Here is a 21,668-nt window from a genome sequence, read left to right on the forward strand (position 1 = left end):
GCTAAGCATAATACCCTCTAGTTCCATCCATGTCGTTGCAAATGGCAAGATTCCATTTCTTTTGATGGCCGCATAGTATTCCATTGTATATATATACCACATCTTCTTTATGCATTCATCTGTTGATAGACATCTAGGTTCTTTCCATAATTTGGCTATTGTGGACGTGTAATTTCTGTCTCTTAATTGACAGTCTCTATTTGAATAGGCTTTGTTGCCATAATGCACTTTAGTTCTTTAAACATAGTTTACGTTACTTGTTTTAATGTATTTATGATAGCTACTTTACAGTCTTTGTCTACTAAGTTGAACATCTGTGGTCCCCCAAAGATAGTTTCTTTTTATTGCTTTTGTCTTTATAGCCCATACTTCACCTTTTCTTTGTATGTCTCATAATCTTCGTGAAATCTGTGCATTTTAGATAATAAATTGTAACCACTTGGGTTTCCTGTACCCTTCCTTGATGGTGGTTATTGTGGTGATATTTTTGTTTAGTGATTTTCCTGGACTAATTCTGTGGAGTATGTCTTACCTGCTGCATATTGCTACTGATGTCTGTACTCATTGGGTTTTTGTCTCACTTTGTTTTGTTTTTAGACAAAAAGTCTGTTTAGAAAAAAAAAAACTGGCCTTTTAGTTAGTTAGTATAGCTTGGTGGTCAGCCAATAATCATTTAGTTGATTATATTTAAGCCCCTTGTTCCAAAGACTGCCATTCTTTGCCAGTAGAATTATGTGTGCTTTAGGGAATATGTTCAAATTTTGTGATTTACACATCTGCCCTTTTACTTTCTGTTGTAAAGATTCACCTTCAGCCAAAAATGAGTAGTTAAGACCCAAATACATAATTTATTCTGAACATCACTTTTTTGTGGATTATAAGCTACACATGCCATATATTTCTTTGGAACTTATTTTAGTAGTATTATAAATTGACCAGGTTCAATAGTATAGTTTGTTAGCATAAATAAGTTCATATAATTTTAATAATTTTTAAGATTTCCTTGATAATTTTCAGGGAATTGGGTAAGGTTAGTTATATAGGGTGCTATCTTTGGTATATTATTAATCAGCCTTTTAATAGGGATTTTATTTTCTCACTTTAATGACTAGTAAATTCAGTGAATATTCAGTCTCATTAATTACAAACTAAAAAACCAAAACCTTTCTTTTATAAAATATAAATAACCTTCAGATTATTTACTCTTTTAGGTCACTTATTTCTCTATTTCATCACTATAAATATTGGAATTTCACTGTTTAGGAAAAACATTCTTGATTTTTATTTACTTATTTTTTTTAAAGCTTAGCTTTAAGTCATGGGCTGCAGTATCACCAGTTAGGTTGGTGATACTTGGTACTTCCAGGATACTTCCTCCTGGAACTCCCCTGGGGGGAAAAATTAGACTTAGTCATTGCTATCCTGGAAATGGGGCAGATGTGAAATATCTAGGACCAGGAAACACCTGGCTTGAAAGATTTACTTGAATGGCATTCTGTGAGTGGTAGGAGTTCCTATTTCTTTATCTGGCAGTCAGAAGTCACCTAAGCCATCAGAAGACTCACCCTTCCCAGTTATCTTGTCCAAAAAATTAAAGTGAAGCAGTTTTCTTGATACAAGGTGACTTCACTCTAAGTAAGGTATTGCAGTAGTATCTTCCCCAGTCCCACGGTCAGGGGACATCACCTAGATTTAGTTACTCTTGAAAAGTCTCATTTTACAGTTTGAGAATCAGTTACAATTAATGCTTCTGATAATTATTTATAAAACATCACTAATGATGCAGTCCTTTATTCACAGATTCATATGTTCTCAATTCATGTCTCCCAAATATAACTAAAATCCCAAATTGCTGCATGTTTGAATTGTTCTCTGCCAGTAGTCTTAAAGATTCACTATGTTTTGTTTTAATGGGTCACATACAATTAAAATGTAAAACTTTTTTTTGGAAACTGGGTTATTGGGTAATAACATTTGGACAGCATTTCAGTAATTTAATATGCAGTAAAATATTTTTTTAAGTAATGCAATTATGCTTTCTTAATACTCTTTTCCATTTACACAGAATACATTGTTCAGTGGTTTTTGTTTGGTTGATACTTGTTTTTACAGTGAGGAGAAAGAAGAACAGGATCAAAAAGAAAAATTGGTGTTGTCAGAAGACTGTGAACTCATTACAATAATTGACGTAATTCCTGGCAGATTAGAAATCACTACTCAACACATTTACTTCTATGATTGCAGCATTGAAAAAGAAGATGGTGAGGAGTTCTGGGGGAATAAGTTCTGTTGTTCATTAGTTAAGTATCCAGTTTATCAAATACTAATGAGAAGAAAATAATAAGATAGGACTGGAATTGTGGTCTATCATCTAAAAGGAGAAATACAAAGTCAATATGGGATTCAATTTATTATTCAACAGTGTATTAAAAGGAATGCTTTTTTTTTTTTTTTAAAGATTTTATTTATTTGACAGACAGAGATCACAAGTAGGCAGAGAGGCAGGCAGAGAGAGAGAGGAGGAAGCAGGCTCCCTGCCAAGCAGAGAGCCCGATGCGGGACTCGATCCCAGGACCCTGAGATCATGACCTGAGCCAAAGGCAGAGGCTTAACCCACTGAGCCACCCAGGTGCCCCAGGAATGCTTTTTTATTAATGTTTTTAATGGTTTTGATGAAAGGAGATTGCTGTAAAGTTTTTATAAAATGCAATCTTAATTTTATTTGTACATTTATTTCCATCAGTTTCTCACCTAGTCCTTTGAAAAGAAAAAGGATATTTAAATCTAAAATGCCAACATAAAGAGAAAAGGAAAACATGTTTTTGAGATATAATAATCAGGATTATTCTCTGTTCTCATGAGAAGGAAGGGGAACAGCTATAGAATTTTTTTAAAGTTTTAAACCATTTACAGGCTCCTGAGTGACTCAGACACTTAAGCATCCTACTGTTGATTTCACTTAGGTCATGATCTCAGGGTTTTGAGATTGAGCCCGAGCCGCTTCCATGCTGGGTGTGGAGACTGCTTAAGATTCTCTCTCTCTCCCCCTTCTTTTGCAACCCCCCACCCCCTGCATGCATGTTGCACGCTCGCTCTCTCTCTCTCTCTCTCTCTCTCTCAAAAAAGTAAATGAAAGAAGCCATTTAAACATCCACTAAATTTAACAAATGATTTCTGTGAAACAGAAATTTAATTCCTTTTCCTTAAGTGCTACTTTTGTCAGGAACTAGGAGATATTTTCTGCATAACATGAGGAACTTCATATGGTACCTTGGTCACAAGATTTCTTCTGTTTTTAGGAGTAGGCTTTGATTTCAAGTGGCCTCATTCTCAAGTTCGAGAGATTCACCTGCGGCGTTATAATTTAAGGAGATCAGCTCTTGAGATTTTTCATGTTGACCAATCCAACTACTTTCTCAATTTCAAAAAAGAGGTATGTAAGATGCTGCCTTTCTGGAAGTCCCAGAGTATTAGCTTGAAGTAATTTTCTGGTTGGTGAGCTATAATGAAACTTTGGACTCTACTCATTTGTGAAGTCAAAATAATAGAGGAAAAAACATGTGCCTTAGGAGCTAAGGAGTAAATTAATTTGGGGGCGATTTATGTTTGAGTATTTTTTAGGGTGCTTGTTTTCAGTTTTTAATCTATGAGTAGATAAATCAGTAAAATACTGTGTGTCAGCCAATAGGTGCCTCACGCAATATCCAGTTGTGAAATAATATGCAATATATAGGATATGATAGGATTTATGAGATTGGGTTCAGTTCAGTTAAATAATAATGAGGCAGGTATTTCTTCTGGGAATAGAGTAAATTCTGGAATAGTGTAAGTGGTTAAGAGATTACCCTTGAAGCCTGATTATCTGGATCAGGATACTAGCTATTTCTCTTCAGCACGTTACTTGGGATGCTTGCCCCCAACCTTCCTTCCCTCTGTTACTCGCTTTGGGCGACACTTGCATCAGTTTCTGATAGGTCTCCTGTCTTGCCTAGCTCTCTCTTCATTTTCTGTCACAGGCTTCTCTCCTAATAAAATCCTTGAATATTCAGTTCCATTTTCTTCATCTGCTTCGGAGATGATCTGGATTAGCACAGTCAGTAACTAAGTTTCTGTTCATTTGTGGGATCCAGGTTTACTTACAGCTGATTTTGTTCAGAGGTTTAAAGGGCATTTCTGTATTTTTACAAAAGGATATTTTTTTTACTATTAAAAATAAAATTTCCCAGTAGGAATATACAAAGCTTGTGTTTATTAGGAATCTGTGTCATATAATTAAACCAACCATGTTCCTGTTGAATACTGTATATTTATTTGTATAACTTTATTTATAGTTTTTAAAGCACATTTATATATGGTTCTAACCTTTATAGCAACCTTCAGATTCACTGTGGCAAATTCTGTTACTCCTTTTTTAATAGGTGAGGAAACTGAAGTTCAAAGATGAATTTTATTCCTTTATTTGTATAGCCTTGAGGAATTCAGAAAACTGTAAGGGTAGAGATTATTATGTTTAATGTATAAATGAGACTCAGTAAAGTAATTGATTTGCGAGTATGATTAGTAAATGACAGGACTGAGTTGGAATTGGACTCCAGCTTATTTTCTGATTCAGTATCTGCTGATCATTCCATTATACCCTGTAATTTCTTCAAAAATATATATAGCTTGACTTCACCAAACCTAGTAGAGTAGTTAAAGCCATAATCCTCTATTAAAGAGAAATGTCCAGAAGAGGCAGATTTGTAGAGGCAGGAAGTAGATTAGTGGTTTTCAGGGAATGAGAGGGAGTAAGAATTGGGGGGTTGATGACTAGTGAGCATGAAGTTTCTTTCAAGGATGACGAAAATGTTCCAGAGTTAGATTGAGTTTATGGTTGCACAGCTCTTTGAATATATATATATATAAAAAAAAGCCCACTGAATTATCTTCTCTAAAAGGGTAAATTTTGTGGTATGTGAAATGTATTTCAATAAAGCAGTTACAAAAGTCGCAATCCCGATTTGTCTTGATCAATTTTTAAACTGTAAAATACTGTTTTTTATAGGTTAGAAACAAAGTATATAGTAGACTATTGTCACTTCATTCTCCAAATAGTTATGGTACCAGATCACCACAGGAATTATTCAAAGCATCTGGATTGACACAGGTAGGAAATTTTAACACTGTTGTAATGTTCATATTATATTTCAGGCTTTTTCCTCTTCTGATTATTTTATTTTGGTTATTACAACCATTCTTCCATTCAAATTGATCTTTTGAATTATCTTTGAATCTTTCTGTTTCACTAACACTGTGTCCTATCTTTCAGCTCCCATACCATTTGGTTCATGGGGTATATCTTACAAATTCTTCTATTTTAATAATTTTACTTTTTAAAATATAACAGGTGGGCTTGCTGGGGTTTTCTTTTTCTTGTCTTTAATATTTTGTTTATTTATTTGACACAGAGAGATAATACAAGCTTGAGAGCTTGAGAGGCAATACAAGCAGGGGTGTGGGAGAGGGAGAAGCCTGCTTCCCACTGATCAGGGAGCCTGCTGCAAGCCTCAATCCCAGGACCCTGGGGTCATGACCTGAGTCGAAGGCAGACACTTAACCACTGGGCCACTCAGGCACCCCTTGTTGGGTTTTTCTAATAATAAAATTTATCTATGCATGAGGTAATATGTGGGAAAATACAAAAGACCCCATGGGGGAAAAAGGAAAAAAAAATCAGTTCATCTATTAGCCAAATCTGATTAATGCTCTTGTATATTTTGTTCTCACCTATATCCCAATATATCTTGAATTTCTACTACCAACATCCAAGGAAAGGCCGTTGTTTTTTTGTTTTCCAGAACTGGCAATAGTCTGCTAATTTAGGTCTCTAAATTAGGTCTCCCTCTTCCATATGCTTTAATCATAATCTGAAGTGTTGCTCTTGTTCAGAAATCATCAGCAATTCTTTTGTATTGCTTGTGGAATAAGCTTTATTTAATGGGGTATTTGCTAATTTTTTGTGGAATAAACTTTATTTGTTAAAGTACTTCTAAAGTTAGCACTCAAGTATAATTATAATTGGGCTTTCTATTAAATCTATATATATAGATTCATTTCTCACCATTCCCTTAAGCGTATTATTTGCTTAAGGCAAACAGTACACTTAAAAGTGAATGTTAATCTGTCAGCAAAATTCTCAAGCATACCCAGACTGTGTAAGTAATTAATAGGCTAGTGATTAAAAGAAAATGGTGATTATGTTTTTCTTTAGGAAATTATCTAATGTGGTAAAATCTCAAGGCAGTTAGTTCTCTGCGAATAGTTAGATAATATTTATTTAAAATTTACAGATCATTTTAGTACATTAGGATGCTTTTCTTTAATATGTGCACTTCTGAAAATATCAGTTTATAACAAAATTTTCCATGTTGGACAGTCCTAATTGACATTTTTGAGATATTTAAATAACTTAATTGGAAAAAAGAACTCTTTTGCATTTTTTGACTATAATAAAAATTTATGTTTGATTTTCTCTTCCTTTTCTAAAGATCAGTTTTTAAAGGAAAGAAATTTAGGAAAAGTTTATTGATTTAAGCCTTTTTTGAAGTCCCATTCCTTTTATTAGTAAGATGATGAAGATAATGGGAACAAAAGATTATGTTAGTACTATCAGTAATAGTTACTAACTTCTAAAAATTTAAGTTAGTTCTGATTTTGCTTTTTGTACTATCTAGAAATGGGTGAACAGAGAGATATCAAATTTTGACTACCTCATTCAAATAAATACAATGGCAGGACGAACCTATAATGACCTTGCTCAGTATCCTGTGGTAAGTTTTATAGAAATCTCTAAATATGGTATTGCCTTTCAGTTTTATAATACACTAAAAATGTATGTGTATGATGATTATTTGTCATCTTTAAAAAAGATAAAAAACTGTTTTTGCCTTTTGTATATTTTCTACCTGCTATCTTCAAAACGTATATAAACATGAGTATTTAAATAATAAAAGCTTTTTTTTCCACTTCATTGAAAATATTCCAGTGGAATTATAGGAAATAATGCTTCTGGTTATGGAACTGAAGATGAATAAACATTTGAAACGGAAAAATATTTTTAAAGATTAACCCTTTTTGTCTTTAGATAAGCATTTGATATTACAACTTCTCTGGAAAGGAATGTCTAAATTGTAAATCGTGGCTCTTTTTTAGTTTCCCTGGATTTTACAAGATTATACTTCAGAAGAGTTGGACCTTAATAACCCATCAGTATTTCGAGATCTTTCCAAACCAATTGGGGTAGTTAATGATAAAAATGCCAAAGCCATGCGAGAAAAGTAAGTGCATTTTATCCCTTTTGAAAGATACCCATCACTTTTGATGGTATTTTGAATTTGCATTGATTTCTAATATGGCCAACCAAGTGTTACTTTTCTTAAATGCACAACTGTTTTTGGTAATCAGTCTGATAATCCCTTCACTGTATCTTCTTGAAAATATATGATTATCCCTCAAGTATCTTACCTATATTCAGTTAATTTCACTTCTGTGCCAATTTAAATTGATTTTGTTTAGAGTTTCTTTTCACCTTTTATATGTGCTGAAGGGTAATTTTTCTTCCCAGATATTTTAGCCTTATTAACCTCCTAATCAACATGAAAAAATACCTTTAATTTAATACAATACTTTGGTAGATATAAAATTAATACTAACCTATGATTCACAAATAATGTGAATAAAGTATACTGAAATGTGTAGAAAGTTGCTATCTTTTAATAAGGAAAGGAATTTTTATAATTCTGTATATTTATGATCTATCCTGTGAATGTCTTACAATTTTTTTCTTCAAAGCAAGCTGCTGACAGGTAAAAAAGAATAATCTAATTTTAATTTCCCTTTTTCTCCATGTGAAATTGTGGATGAATTGTCAGTAATGACTTACATTAAATGCAAAAAACTATTTTGCAAACAAATAATGTAGATTTATTTGAAAGTACTTTTTTTTTTTCATTTTATCTGCAAATCTATCTTAGGACTCTGTAGTGTTTGATACTTGATTTGATTTACTAGTGGAATTCTGTATATATGTAACCTCACCACCATTAGTCAAACTTTTTTGACAATAACAAAAAAACAAGCTTTTAAAAATACTGTTCCACGGGCGCCTGGGTGGCTCAGTGGGTTAAAGCCTCTGCCTTCGGCTCAGGTCATGGTCCCAGAGTCCTGGGATCGAGGCCCGCATCGGGCTCTCTGCTCAGCGGGGAGCCTGCTTCCTCCTCTCTCTCTGACTGCCTCTCTGCCTACTTGTGATCTATCTCTCTGTCAAATAAATAAATTAAAAAAATCTTAAAAAAAAAAAAATACTGTTCCACAGGAAACACTGTTTTAAATTTTAATAGTGTATATTTTTACATAGATGGATATGACTTTGACCTGAAAGCTTTTTATTCTCCTGAATATTAATGATTTCTGCGTAAAAGGAAATTGGCCTCAACTCGATGAACTAATTACTGTTTTGGTTTGAAAAGTTTGTGTTTATTTCCTCCAAAAAACTTTTTTTTTTTTTTGACAATGTAGAAAAAAAAAATTTTTTTTTTTTTGCAGATCAAGTTAAAGCTGAAAAAAAATTTTTTTAAGGTTTATTTATTTACTTATTTGACAGAGATCACAAGTAGGCAGAAGCAGGCAGAGAGAGAGGGAGGGAGGCAGGCTCTCCGGGGAGCAGAGAGCCCGATGAGGGGCTTGATCCCAGGATCCTGGGATCATGACCTGAGCTGAAGGCCGAGGCTTTAACCCACTGAGCCACCTAGGCACCCCCCAAAACTCTTCTTATTCAGATTTTGTACCCACTAATTCAGATGTCAATATTCAAACCACCATTCAAAACAATTACATATTGGTAGTGCTTATAGAATTAACTATATATATATATATATATATATATATATATATATATCCTTTCCTTTTTATCTATTTTAGGTCTTCCTATCCATCATCTTCCTTCCTAGACAACCTTCTTTTTTTCCTTTAATTAATAGACATTCATTTCCACAATTCTTGACTGATCCTCCATATTTTCTTCCATTATGTTGTCCACAAAAGAATGTCTCATTATCACATTGCTTATGGTAGCAGAAAAATCAAATAACCCTTTATATCCAAAACTAAAGAAATGGTTAAATTGTCATACATTTGTATGTTACTGTTATAAATACCAGGTGCTGTTAAAAAGTAGACTATTCAGTCATTTGGAAAGACAAATAGAAAACTGCTAAATGAAAAAATAGGTTGTGAACAATGTATTATGTATAGCACTTTTACATTGAAATACATTTGTGTACTAACTTATACATTAAGGGTGACAGATTTTCATCAAAATGTTAATGTTAATTATCTCTGCTTGATTTTAAGTTTCTCCTTTTTTGGTACTCTGTGTTTTCTAATTTATCTACAGTGAATATGTATTATTGCATAATATGAAACACAGTATTACTGTTTCTAGTAATACTACATTCAGATAAAGTATTAATGAATAATTTTTTTCATTTATTAACTTGGTATGATGATATGAATATGTAAGTAATGAATATTAATAAAGACTTCTTAAAAACTATGTTTTTAGCAATGCACTACAACCTTATGTCCTAATTTAGTATTACTATTATGGTTATAAAAGTTTAGTTTCTTTTTTTAGATATGAAAATTTTGAGGATCCCATGGGAACTATTGATAAATTTCATTATGGTACTCACTATTCAAATTCTGCTGGGGTTATGCACTATCTTATTCGTACAGAACCATTCACCACCCTCCACATCCAGCTTCAGAGTGGAAGGTATGTTTTGGGTAAATAAGCTATTTTCTTAAGACCACATGTTAGCATTGAAAACTCTTTGCCTTTGTGTCATGTACTGTATAACAGGGCCTTATCAGTTTTAGTCTCCTCTATTAGATTTATTTCATTTAATAGCCTCTAAATAAAAACAGCCAAACTAGTTTGAGAATAAGTCACTCCAACTGACTTACACAGATGACCTTTAAGGAGAATTCCTTTTTACGGTTATCTAGTGTAGCTTTGTGATTCTTACTGGTTTTAGGTACCTGCCAGAGACTGAGAGTTTGAACTGATTTAGACCTAGTACCAGAGATTTAAACCTAACCAATGCCTGTGTGGTCCTCTTTAAAATATTTTATTAAAGAATAAAAATGAGGAGGAATGAGGGGCTCTTACATAATCCACACAGGTCTATGATTCCACTGTATTATCATATTACCTCTCAGAATTATAATATATTATGTTCACACTTTCCTGATAATCTTTTTTTTTTTTTTTAAAGATTTTATTTATTTATTTGACAGAGAGAAATCACAAGTAGGCAGAGAGGCAGGCAGAGAGAGAGGAGGAAGCAGGCTCCCCGCTGAGCAGAAAGCCCGATGTGGGGCTCGAACCCAGGACCTGGGATCATGACCTGAGCCGAAGGCAGCGGCTTAACCCACTGAGCCACCCAGGCGCCCCTCCTGATAATCTTAAAGAAACAAATTTCTTTATGAATCCTCGGTTTTCCAATGTATCCTCTCTATAGCTTCCTACTTACTTACATTTTATCTCCGTATTGCCTTATTCTTTAACATTACTATTTCGCCTTCCCTATGCACCCAATCGAGCTATGTAAACTATTGCCTATTCTATTGCCTATTCTATTCTCCATGCATATAGTCTTTATCTCTCAAAATTAACCTTACTCCTATCTTTAGTGCAATAAGCCTTGGCTTTCAAGAAGAGACTCTGTCCCTGTGATCACATTAACCATCTCCAAATGTTACATACACACGACAGCAGGTAGTTTTCTCCCCATTAAGGTATAACTGGGTCTTTTCAGCTTTTAATGATTTTAAAATTAGTGATTTTACTACAAGGCTTCAGAAATAGATTATCTGCTTCAAAAGACTCCATCAAGAATGGAAAAGGCAACCCATTCAGGCGAGGAAAATATTTGTAGGTTGTATAATCTGCTAAGGGACTTGAAGTCTACAATACAATAATCTTTACAGTGCAATGATAGATAAATAACCCAATTAAAAACTGAACAACGGATCTGAATGGACATTTCTCCAAAGAAGATATACAAATGTCCAAGAAACATATGAAAAGATGCTGAATATCCTTAGTCATCAGGGAAATTCAAATCAAAACCAAATTGAGATAACCTCTTCACACCTCCAAGGATGGCTATGATAAAAAAGACAGGTAATACCTAGTGTTGATGAGCATGCTAAGAAGCTAGAACCCTTATGTACTGCCTGCGGAAATGAAAAATGCTGTAGCCTCTGTGGAAAACAGTTTGGCAGTTCTTCAAAGTTCTTCAAAGGGTTAAACATAAAATTATCCTGACCTAGTAATTCCATTCTTAGCTATACACCCACAATAATTGAAAACATATGTTCACACAAAAACTTATATAAGGTGTACATAGCAGCATTATTTGTAATAGCCAAAAAGTAAAAACAGCCCAAAGGTTGTTTGTCAGGTGATAAAAGAATAAATAAAATGTGGTATATCCATACAACAGAGTATTACCTGGCATGAGTAGATAAAATGAATGAAAGATACATGTTGCAACATGAATGATCCTCAAAAACAGTATGCTAAATGTAATAAACTAGACATAAAAAGCCACATGCTGTATGATTTACATGCAGTATCCCATAGAAAGTAGATTCGCAGTTGCCAGAGTTGAGGTAGGATGGATAGAGAGTAACTGCTAATAGATACAAGGTTTCTTTTAGGAGTGATGGAAATGTTCAAAATTGATTGTGGTGATTGTTCCACAACTCATGAATATATGAAAACATTGAATTGTGAATTGTATGTGAATTATATCTCAGTAAAGCAGTTCTCCCAAACAAAAACTTCTGCCATTAAAACTATATCTCCTTGAATTTGGATACACCATTATTAGACTTTATTGATGACCCAATCATTGACCGCAATTAAATTCAGAATTCTGCTAAGTTCAGCTCCACCTCAAACCAAGATTGGTAGGTATTACTAAGTAAATCCAGGAAAACAATATCAAAGGAGATTAAGCAGGGGTTTATGCTTTTTGTGAATGGAAAATACGTAAAAACAGTATAATAAAATCGCAGCATGACTACTTGAGCTTCTTTAACTACCATAGGCCTGTGGTGGAACTTAAAAATAAAATCAGATAATAGTATATGCAAGTAAAATATAAAAAATATTTTTAAAATATAAAACTTTTATATATAAGTATATATATTTAATATATCATATATTTATATATTAATATTTAATATATATTATAAAAAGAACCATTTCCCTAACTCACCCTCTGGTTTTTAGAAGAGTTTGTATAGAGGATTAAATCAGCAGCTCTCCTATGGATCTGTTAACCATGTATATTAATAATGACAATTAAATTCTGTGAATCTAAAATATCCAAATAATGTTTATTCACTCTCAGTAATGAATTTTACTCAGCAAAAATTAGGCCTTTCTTTAAAAGTCTCTTAGGTTTACATTTAATTACTTAAAAATTTTCTCCAGTGTGATTTGGTTTTCAGCTCTTCTAACTAAAATGATACTAGTGATTAAAGTTAAAGTGAGGGGTGCCTGGGTGGCTCCATCGCTTAAGTGTCTGCCTTCGGCTTGGGTCATGTTCCCAGGTCCTGGGATTGAGCCCCGCATAGGGTTCCCTGCTCAGCCGGGAGCCTGCTTCTTCCTCTCCCTCTGCCCTCATTGTCCCCTATTGCCTGCCACTCCACTCTCACGCTCTCTCTCTCTCTCAAATAAATAAATAAAAACTTCAAAAAAAAGTTGTAGTATTTAGTTCCTGGCAACAAAATATGAAAGATTATCATATGAATGTATCATATTATCGTAAGTACGAAAAACAAATTGTATTTTAATTTAATTTAATTTAAAATATTTTATTTATTTATTTGACAGAGAGAGGGAGAGCACAAACGGGGAGTAGGAGAGGGAGAAGTAGGCTCCCTGCTGAATAGGGAACCTGATGGGGGGCCGGATCCCCCTGGGATCATGACCTGAGCCAAAGGCAGACACTTAAACTGACTGAGCCACCTAAGTGCCTCCTAAATTGTGTTTTTAGACATTAAGAGAAAGGTGAATGAGAGAGAGGCTCTAATCATTAGGAACCTGAAGGGAGTGTAAGGCTTGTTTCATGGCTATTGTTGCTCTCACTGAAATTTACTCATTGTTCTCTGTCAATCTCCACATGCAGGTTTGACTGCGCAGATCGACAGTTCCATTCCATCCCTGCCACCTGGCAGGCTCTCATGGACAATGCATATGATGTGAAGGAGCTTATTCCCGAATTCTTCTATTTCCCGGAGTTTTTGGAAAATCAAAATCGTAAGAAATGAGAGATTAAGAATTTTGACTCAATGGGTCCCAGTGAAGGATCCTGAAAAATACCTTTCAGGAAATTTTTGTGATATTCTGTAGATTACTTAAGGTTCATTCGATCTGTTATTCACGGATAGGGTTTGACTGATGCCCAGATGTAGTCTTACTTTTCCAGGGAAGTGCTGTGGTGAACCGTGATAAATGAGTCATATTTGAATTGGTGAGAGAATTTATCAGAGTATTGGGTTTTCTAGAACCCAATGCAAAAATGCAAAAATGGCCATATGCTATTTCAGCCATATAGCTAGCCACTTAGGCTAAAAGTGTTTGAGTTAGGGGTGGGAAAGAAAAAAAAAGTACGTGAGTTAGATAAGATGAGGATTTAAACCAGAGGTTTGCAGGCTGTAGGTCATGGGTCAGATTCACAGGGTAGACTCATTTGTTTATAAATAAAATTTTGTTGGAACACAGCCAAACCAGTTCATCTACATGTAGATTGTGGCTGCTTTCATAGAATAATAGCTTATTTGAGTAGTTGCAACAGAGACCATAGGGCTCACACAGCAAAAAATATTTATTCTTTGACACTTTATGGAAAAAGTTGGCTGATTCTTGGTTTAGAGCAGAAGAGAGGAGGCAAATTGAAATTAATGACAAGGTATAAGTTACCACAATATTTGAAAAATCATGTTTTTGAAGTAGAGCATTATGGAGCCAAAGACAGTCTTTAAAAATATCCAAATACTTCCTCTATGAAGGAATTTTAGATTTCCTTTTAAGCACAGTAAGAAAATGAGAAGATTGTTACTACTGGGGTTCTTAAGGAAAATTACAGTGTCAAAGGACCATTACCAACTTCCTTTTCTTCCCCTAGTATGAAGTGTTAATGTTTGACCCTTTGCTTCTGTAGTAGAGTTGTTTGCCACATTAGGGAGAACATATCCAGGGCTTTGTGTCCTCTAATCATGCACTCTGGGATATGCTGTTGGAGCATCTGATTTCTCAGAGTAAGATATTTAAAATTCGTCCCTTTCAGAAAATCAAATGAATCTACTGACGGACTGTGATTCTAGACTCTTAGCCATAGGACTAGAACTGCCAAAACAGGGTATCCAGGCTAGGAGGATGAGCAGATTAAATTTGGGGGGTTTTTTTGTTGTTGTTTTGTTGTTTTTTTTTTTTTTAATTTTTAATTTTTTCAGCGTAACAGTATTCATTATTTTTACACCACACCCAGTGCTCCATGCAATCCGTGCCCTCTCCAATACCCACCACCTGGATCCCCCAACCTCCCACCCCCCACCCCTTCAAAACCCTCAGATTGTTTTTCAGAGTCCATAGTCTCTCATGGTTCACCTCCCCTTCCAATTTCCCTCAACTCCCTTCTCCTCTCCATCTCCCCTTGTCCTCCATGCTCTTTGTTATGCTCCACAAATAAGTGAAACCATATGATAATTGACTTTCTCTGCTTGACTTATTTCACTCAGCATAATCTCTTCCAGTCCTGTCCATGTTGCTACAAAAGTTGGGTATTCATCCTTTCTGATGGAGGCATAATACTCCATAGTGTATATGGACCACATCTTCCCTATCCATTCGTCCGTTGAAGGGCATCTTGGTTCTTTCCACAGTTTGGCGACCGTGGCCATTGCTGCTTTGAACATTGGGGTACAGATGGCCCTTCTTTTCACTACATCTGTATCTTTGGGGTAAATACCCGGTAGTGCAATGGCAGGGTCATAGGGAAGCTCTATTTTTAATTTCTTGAGGAATCTCCACACTGTTCTCCAAAGTGGCTGCACCAACTTGCAATCCCACCAACAGTGTAAGAGGGTTCCCCTTTCTCCACATCCTCTCCAACACATGTTATTTCCTGTCTTGCTAATTTTGGCCATTCTAACTGGTGTAAGGTGGTATCTCAATGTGGTTTTAATTTGAATCTCCCTGATGGCTAGGGATGATGAACATTTTTTCATGTGTCTGATAGGCATTTGTATGTCTTCATTGGAGAAGTGTCTGTTCATATCTTCTGCCCATTTTTTGATATGATTATCTGTTTTGTGTGTGTTGAGTTTCAGGAGTTCTTTATAGATCCTGGATATCAACCTTTTGTCTGTACTGTCATTTGCAAATATCTTCTCCCATTCCGTGGGTTGTCTCTTTGTTTTATTGACTATTTCCTTTGGTGTGCAAAAGCTTTTGATCTTGATGAAGTCCCAAAAGTTCATCTTCGCTTTTGTTTCCTTTGCCTTTGGAGACATATCTTGAAAGAAGTTGCTGTGGCTGATATCGAAGAGGTTATTGCCTATGTTCTCCTCTAGGATTCTGATGGATTCCTGTCTCACGTTGAGATCTTTTATCCATTTTGAGTTTATCTTTGTGTACGGTGTAAGAGAATGGTCGAGTTTCATTCTTCAGCATATAGCTGTCCAGTTTCCCCAGCACCATTTATTGAAGAGACTGTCTTTTTTCCACTGTATATTTTTTCCTGTTTTGTCAAAGATTATTTGACCATAGAGTTGAGGGCCCATATCTGGGCTTTCTACTCTGTTCCACTGGTCTATGTGTCTGTTTTTATGCCAGTACCATGCTGTCTTGGTGATTACGGCTTTGTAGTAAAGCTTGAAATCAGGTAACGTGATGCCCCCAGTTTTATTTTTGTTTTTCGACATTTCCTTAGCAATTCGGGGTCTCTTCTGATTCCATACAAATTTGGACACGGAAGTTAAGCTTGACCATTTCTGATGTTCACTAGAGCAAGTTGCTGTCTTGAATTACTGTTTTGCTGGCTTCCTTTTCTAATTGTATATTGCTTCTTTGTTTGAAATGAGTTAGGTGGGAGAAAGCAAAGTACATTTGTTAGAATGTCAATAAATTTTAATATTAATTAGTAAAACAAATATTAGTAAAACTAACTCAAAATTGTGCAAGAAAATTTTAGTATTTTCCACAGTGAAAACCCTAAGGTATGGTAGTATCCAGGTAGCTTAACAACATCATCAAAGCCAAGTTCTTCCTGTATTTTCATTCTGCTGTTCCAAGTGTTTGGGCTTTGTCCTTGGCTAGTCCCTCTCATGGTTACAAATGACTGACGCATTTCTAGGCTTCATAGGCAGATACAATAGTGTCTTAGAAGTGGATTGTTAATTCTTTGTGTCACTTCTTAAGACTGAGAAATCCTGGGCGCCTGGGTGGCTCAGTGGGTTAAGCCACTGCCTTCGGCTCAGGTCATGATCTCAGGATCCTGGGATCGAGTCCCGCATCGGGCTCTCTGCTCAGCAGGGAGCCTGCTTCCCTCTCTCTCTCTCTCTGCCTGCCTCTCTGTCTACTTGTGATATCTCTCTGTCAAATAAATAAATAAATAAATCTTAAAAAAAAAAAAAAAAAAGACTGAGAAATCCTTTCCTGTAACCTCTCCTTATTGTGCTTATACCAGTCAGCCTGCTACAGGCATAAAATAAAGCACAAGGATGGATACTTGAATAAAATCAAGGTTCTGTTACCAAATAAGGAGGGATGGCTAGCAGGTTGGCAACAATGTCTGTTACACAGTAGTTGGGTTAACAAAGCCACAGGACCTGTGCATCCTGTCATTTTATGACATTCAAACCTCTTTCCAGCTTTGGGACACACTGATATTTTAGGGTGGATTCCTTTATGAAGATCTTTTATGTGAATGCTTTTCTCTTTCCATGCTATATAAACAAGAAAACCTCATCTTTGGGATAGTTTTGTCAAAGTACTGTATTTTAACTATATGAGAAAATCTTTATGTCAGTATTACTTAGAAGAGGGCTATACAAATACATATTTTTTCATTATGACAAATACAACACTTCCTTTGAGTGTATTTAAAGTATGAGTTACACCAAAAAGCGCTAAGGAGCTGTATTTTGTAAATTAACAGGGACTATTATATTAATTATTTTTAATGTCAGAATACTGAATATTGCATTTTTGTTTAGATTAAGGTTTTGGTCATATCTATAGTATACCCTGCTTCTCAACCAAAAATCAGTTGTTAGTCTGATTTACTTTATAATAACTAATTTAGAAGTATTTTATTTTCATTTACCTGTTTAATCAACTGGTAAAATGCATTTCAATATGAAAAGAATTATTTTCACCTGTTCAGTAAATTTAGATCAAGAAGGGAACTTGGTTCTCACCTATTAGAGAAGAAGTCTCAGTTTTGCTAAGAATTGTGCCCTTATATCTGTTTTACTTGATTTATTTAAATCTAAAATGATTTGATGCATTTATCTTTTACTTGTCTTAGAATTTAACTTGGGTTGTCTGCAAGTTTCCAAAGAAGTAGTAAATGACGTCATTCTCCCCAAATGGGCTAAGTCAGCTGAAGATTTCATCTATAAACATAGGAAAGCTCTGGTAAGATTTTTGTGTTTAGTTATTAGGTTACTAAGATAGAGATGCATGTGTTCTCTAGAGAATAGATTAATGTATATCTAGCTGTTATTTTTTTAATTTGTCATCTGTTGTATACTGTTGTGGAGAGTATAATGTAATTTATTTTGAGGCTATGAATCTTCTGATACAGTAAGAATATGGTATAGTCCTGTGGATATATAGCAAAATATATATATGTGTGTATGTGTGTGTGTGTGTGTGTGTGTGTGTGTGTGTGTTTAGTTCTATAAGATAACCGCCTGTTGTATTTTAAGCTATTCCATCCACCAAGCTGGGGTCATTTGGTGTTTTGCAGTCCCACATTTGTTTTAGATCTAACAAGGATGAGGGACTCCTAGGTGGCTCAGTCGGTTAAGAGTCCAACTTGGTTTCAGCTCAAGTCATGATCTTAGGGTGTTGGGAGCAAGCCCCTTGTTAAGCTGCATGCTCAGTGTAGAGATTGCTTGAGATTCTCTCTCTCCCTCCCCTTTTCTCCTCCCCCAGCTTGTGCTTGTGTTCTCTTTCTCTCTTTCTCTCTCTCTCAAATAAATAAATAAATAACATCTTAAAGAAAAAAAAACAAGGATGAGTACATTCTTGTTTTCTCTGAAGAATTTCAGTAAGTTTTTAATATGACTGCTAAATCCTAAATTCCACTTCTAAAAAATGTTAGTTTTTAGCTGAATTTCTAGTTTGGGATTTAAAGAGTTGTGAGAGTTAAGCACTGATATTATGTCATTTTGTAAATGATGCTTTTTTTTCCCCCCACAATAGTCCACTTAGTTCTCTGTCTAAACTGAAATGTCTCAGAGCCTGAAGCTAATTAGGCTTGGAAACATTCCATGTCATTAGTATATAGTGTGTCAGATTTGTAAAAATCAGAATTAGATCAAAATATTTGTAAGCAATAGCACTATGCATAAATAAGGAATTGGAAAAAAAATTAAGCAACTCAGAAAAAATCTGTTACTTATTGGCTAGCCAGGACCTTCTCAGATGCATTCCTCTGTATCTATGATATGAAGTTGGGGTCTAGGATTTTAGGAAGACATGCTCCGTGTATTAATATGTTAGAAGCCTCTGTTTCAGTTATGTTATTATGTTATTTGCATAGTTATGCTGTGCAATAAACTCCAAAATTTAGTGGCTTAAAATACAGTCATTTTATTATCTCTCACAGTTCTGTGAGTTGACTGGTCTCAACTAAAAAGTTCTCATCCTAGTTTAGTCTCAACTAAAAGGTTCTCATGCCCTTGCAGTCATAGCAACTGAGATGGAGTCATATGCATTGAGAGACAGTGGGATGCTGGGCTTTTCTTCCTTCCCATGTAATCTTCCCATGTAATCTCCTATTCATGTGGTCGCTCTAGGTAGGTAGCCAGACATGCACCTGTCTATGGCTCAGGAAGGAGTACAAAATTGGAAGCTTCCATGCTTTCTTAAGGCTTAAGGCTGTGAATGGTCACCGCAGTTCTGTCACCTTGTCAGAGTCAGACATTAATAGGATCAGTGCAGATTCAAGAGGAGGAAGGTAAACTCCATCTCTCAGTGGTGGGAGGGGAAAAGAATTTGCAGCCATCTTTAATCCTCCACACACAGTCTGCTCTTTGATTACAAATTATTTGCATTCCTTCTACATGCAAAATGTATGTACTTCCTCCCAAGATCCTCCCAAAATCTCATGTCAGCGACCTTTAAGTCAGGAATCTGCCAACTTTTTCTGTAGAGGACCAGATAGTAAATATTTTCGCTGGCTGTAAGGCCTGTGTTGAAATTCTGCCACTGTAATGCAAAAGAAAATGGATGTAGCTTTTTTGTACCACTCTACAAATCTGGAGCTAGTAAAATTTGGGCCACAAGCCGTAAGTAATTTACTGATCCCTGCATTAAGGCATGAGGTCTGAAGTCCGAAATCTTGTCAGTAATCTAAATCAAATGCATGTGGGCATAAAACTACTCAGGTTTTTTGTCTGCTCTTGCTTCTGAAGACTGTAGAGTAGAGAGAGAGGCTCTCTGTCCCCGTGTAACAACAGTGGTGTGACAAAGACAGAAGAACCATCATAGACATTCTCATTTAAAAGAGAAATTAGAAGGGGTGCCTGGCTAGCTCAGTCCCTAGAGCATGTGACTCTTGATCTATAGGCTTAAGAGTTTGAGCCCCACATTGGGCGTAGAAATTAATTTAAAAAGGTGGGAGAGAAAAACAAGAGGTACCTAGCAGTAACTGGATTACAACAATTCAGAATTCCAGCAGGGACACGTTTTCAATTCCTTTATTAGGGCCCAGTCCTTTTCCCTCAGAGTGGTTCCCCATGGCTATTTTGTTTTACCCTTTGGCTCTTAGCTTCCTGCTTTGAGTCATTCTTTTACATTAAAAAAAAAAAGTACATTTTTTCTTTTACATTTAAAAAAAAATGTTTCCATGAGTATCTTTGTCAGCCTCTTACTTGAGACCTTCGGCTTCCAGTTTACTGTGGTTCCACAGTAAACTGGAAGCCGAAGGTCTCATCTTTTTTGAACAGTTTCTGCCTATTTCAGTCTGAAGTAATAACAGTATATTTTAAAATTTTATGGGTTTCAGGGCGCTTGGGTGGCTCAGTCAAAGCATCTGCCTTCATCTCAGGTCATGATCCCAAGGCCCTGGGATCAAGCCCCGCATAAGGCTCTGTGCTCAGTAGAGAGCCTGCTTCTTCCTCTCCCTTTGCCTGACACCACTTGGCCTTCTGTGCTCTCTGTCTCTTTGTCAGGTAAATGAATAAAATCTTGAAAAAAATAAAATAGAGACACCTGGGTGGCTCAGTCAGTTAAGCTGCTGCCTTCAGCTTGGACATGATCCTGGGGTCCTGGGATTGAATCCCACGTCGGGCTCCCTGCTCGGTGGGGAGCCTGCTTCTCCCTCCCCCTCTGCCTGCCTCTGTCCCTGCTTGTGCTGTCTCTCTGTCAAATAAATAAATAAAACCTTAAAAAAAAAAGACTTAAAAAATTTAAAAAATAAAATTTTATGAATTTCTTATGCATCATCTTTATTGGATAATAACCATTTCACATTACTTTAGCAAACAGTGGGTCCAGTGGGAGGCTGCTGTGGGAAAATTAAGATTCTTAAGATGTTCTGTTTTCTATTCTCATCAAAGTATAGGCAATAGGATCCAACAGTACATTAAAAGGATTATTCACCACGACCAAGTGGGATTTATTCAAGGTTGGTTGAACATCAGCAGATCAATCAGTGTGATATAATACATTAATAAAAGAACAAGAGCCATATGATAAATTCTCAGTAGATGCTGAAAAAGCATTTGACGAAGTACAGCATCCTTTTTTGATCAAAACTCTAAAGGGAATAGATAGTAGGTATAGAGGATACATACTTCAATATCATAAAAGCCATCTGTGAAAAACCCACAGCGAATATCATTCTCAATGGGGAAAAACTGAGAGCTTTTCCCCGAAGGTCTGCAACACAGCAGGGATGTCCACTATCACCACTGCTATTCAACATAGTACTAGAAGTCCTAGCCTCAGCAGTCAGACAACAAAAAATAAAAGGCATCTGAATCTGCAAAGAAGAAGTCAAACTCTCACTCTTTGCAGATAATATGATACTTTATGTGGGAAACCCAAAGAATCTACCCCCAAACTGCTAGAACTCATACAGGAATTCAGTATAGTGTCAGGACATAAAATCAGTGCACAGAAATCAGTTGCATTTCTATACACCAACAGCAAGGCAGAAGAAAAAGAAATTAAGGAATCAATCAAATTTATTTGTTTATTTTAAGATTATTTATTTATTTGACAGAGGGAGAGAGGTCACAGGTAAGCAGAAAGGCAGGCAGAGAGAGGGGGAAGCAGGCTCCCTGCCAAGCAGAGAGCCTGATATGGGGCTCCA

The 21,668-nt window shown here is 35.6% G+C and overlaps 1 protein-coding gene across 8 annotated transcripts in view; it reads left to right on the plus strand.

The window, feature by feature from the left end:
• Positions 1-21,668, plus strand: part of NBEAL1 (neurobeachin like 1) — a 192,880-nt gene that overhangs the window by 132,626 nt on the left and 38,586 nt on the right. For all 8 annotated transcript variants that reach the window (XM_047720851.1, XM_047720847.1, XM_047720846.1 and 5 more), the window contains 8 exons: positions 2,113-2,261; positions 3,300-3,433; positions 5,045-5,146; positions 6,714-6,809; positions 7,192-7,316; positions 9,674-9,814; positions 13,245-13,375; positions 17,649-17,758. In XM_047720851.1, coding sequence (XP_047576807.1) covers positions 2,113-2,261; positions 3,300-3,433; positions 5,045-5,146; positions 6,714-6,809; positions 7,192-7,316; positions 9,674-9,814; positions 13,245-13,375; positions 17,649-17,758 — 988 coding nt within the window. The remainder of the gene's footprint in view (positions 1-2,112; positions 2,262-3,299; positions 3,434-5,044; positions 5,147-6,713; positions 6,810-7,191; positions 7,317-9,673; positions 9,815-13,244; positions 13,376-17,648; positions 17,759-21,668) is intronic.

Source organism: Lutra lutra, chromosome 3 (assembly GCF_902655055.1).
Source record: "Lutra lutra chromosome 3, mLutLut1.2, whole genome shotgun sequence".
Lineage (NCBI taxonomy): Eukaryota > Metazoa > Chordata > Mammalia > Carnivora > Mustelidae > Lutra > Lutra lutra.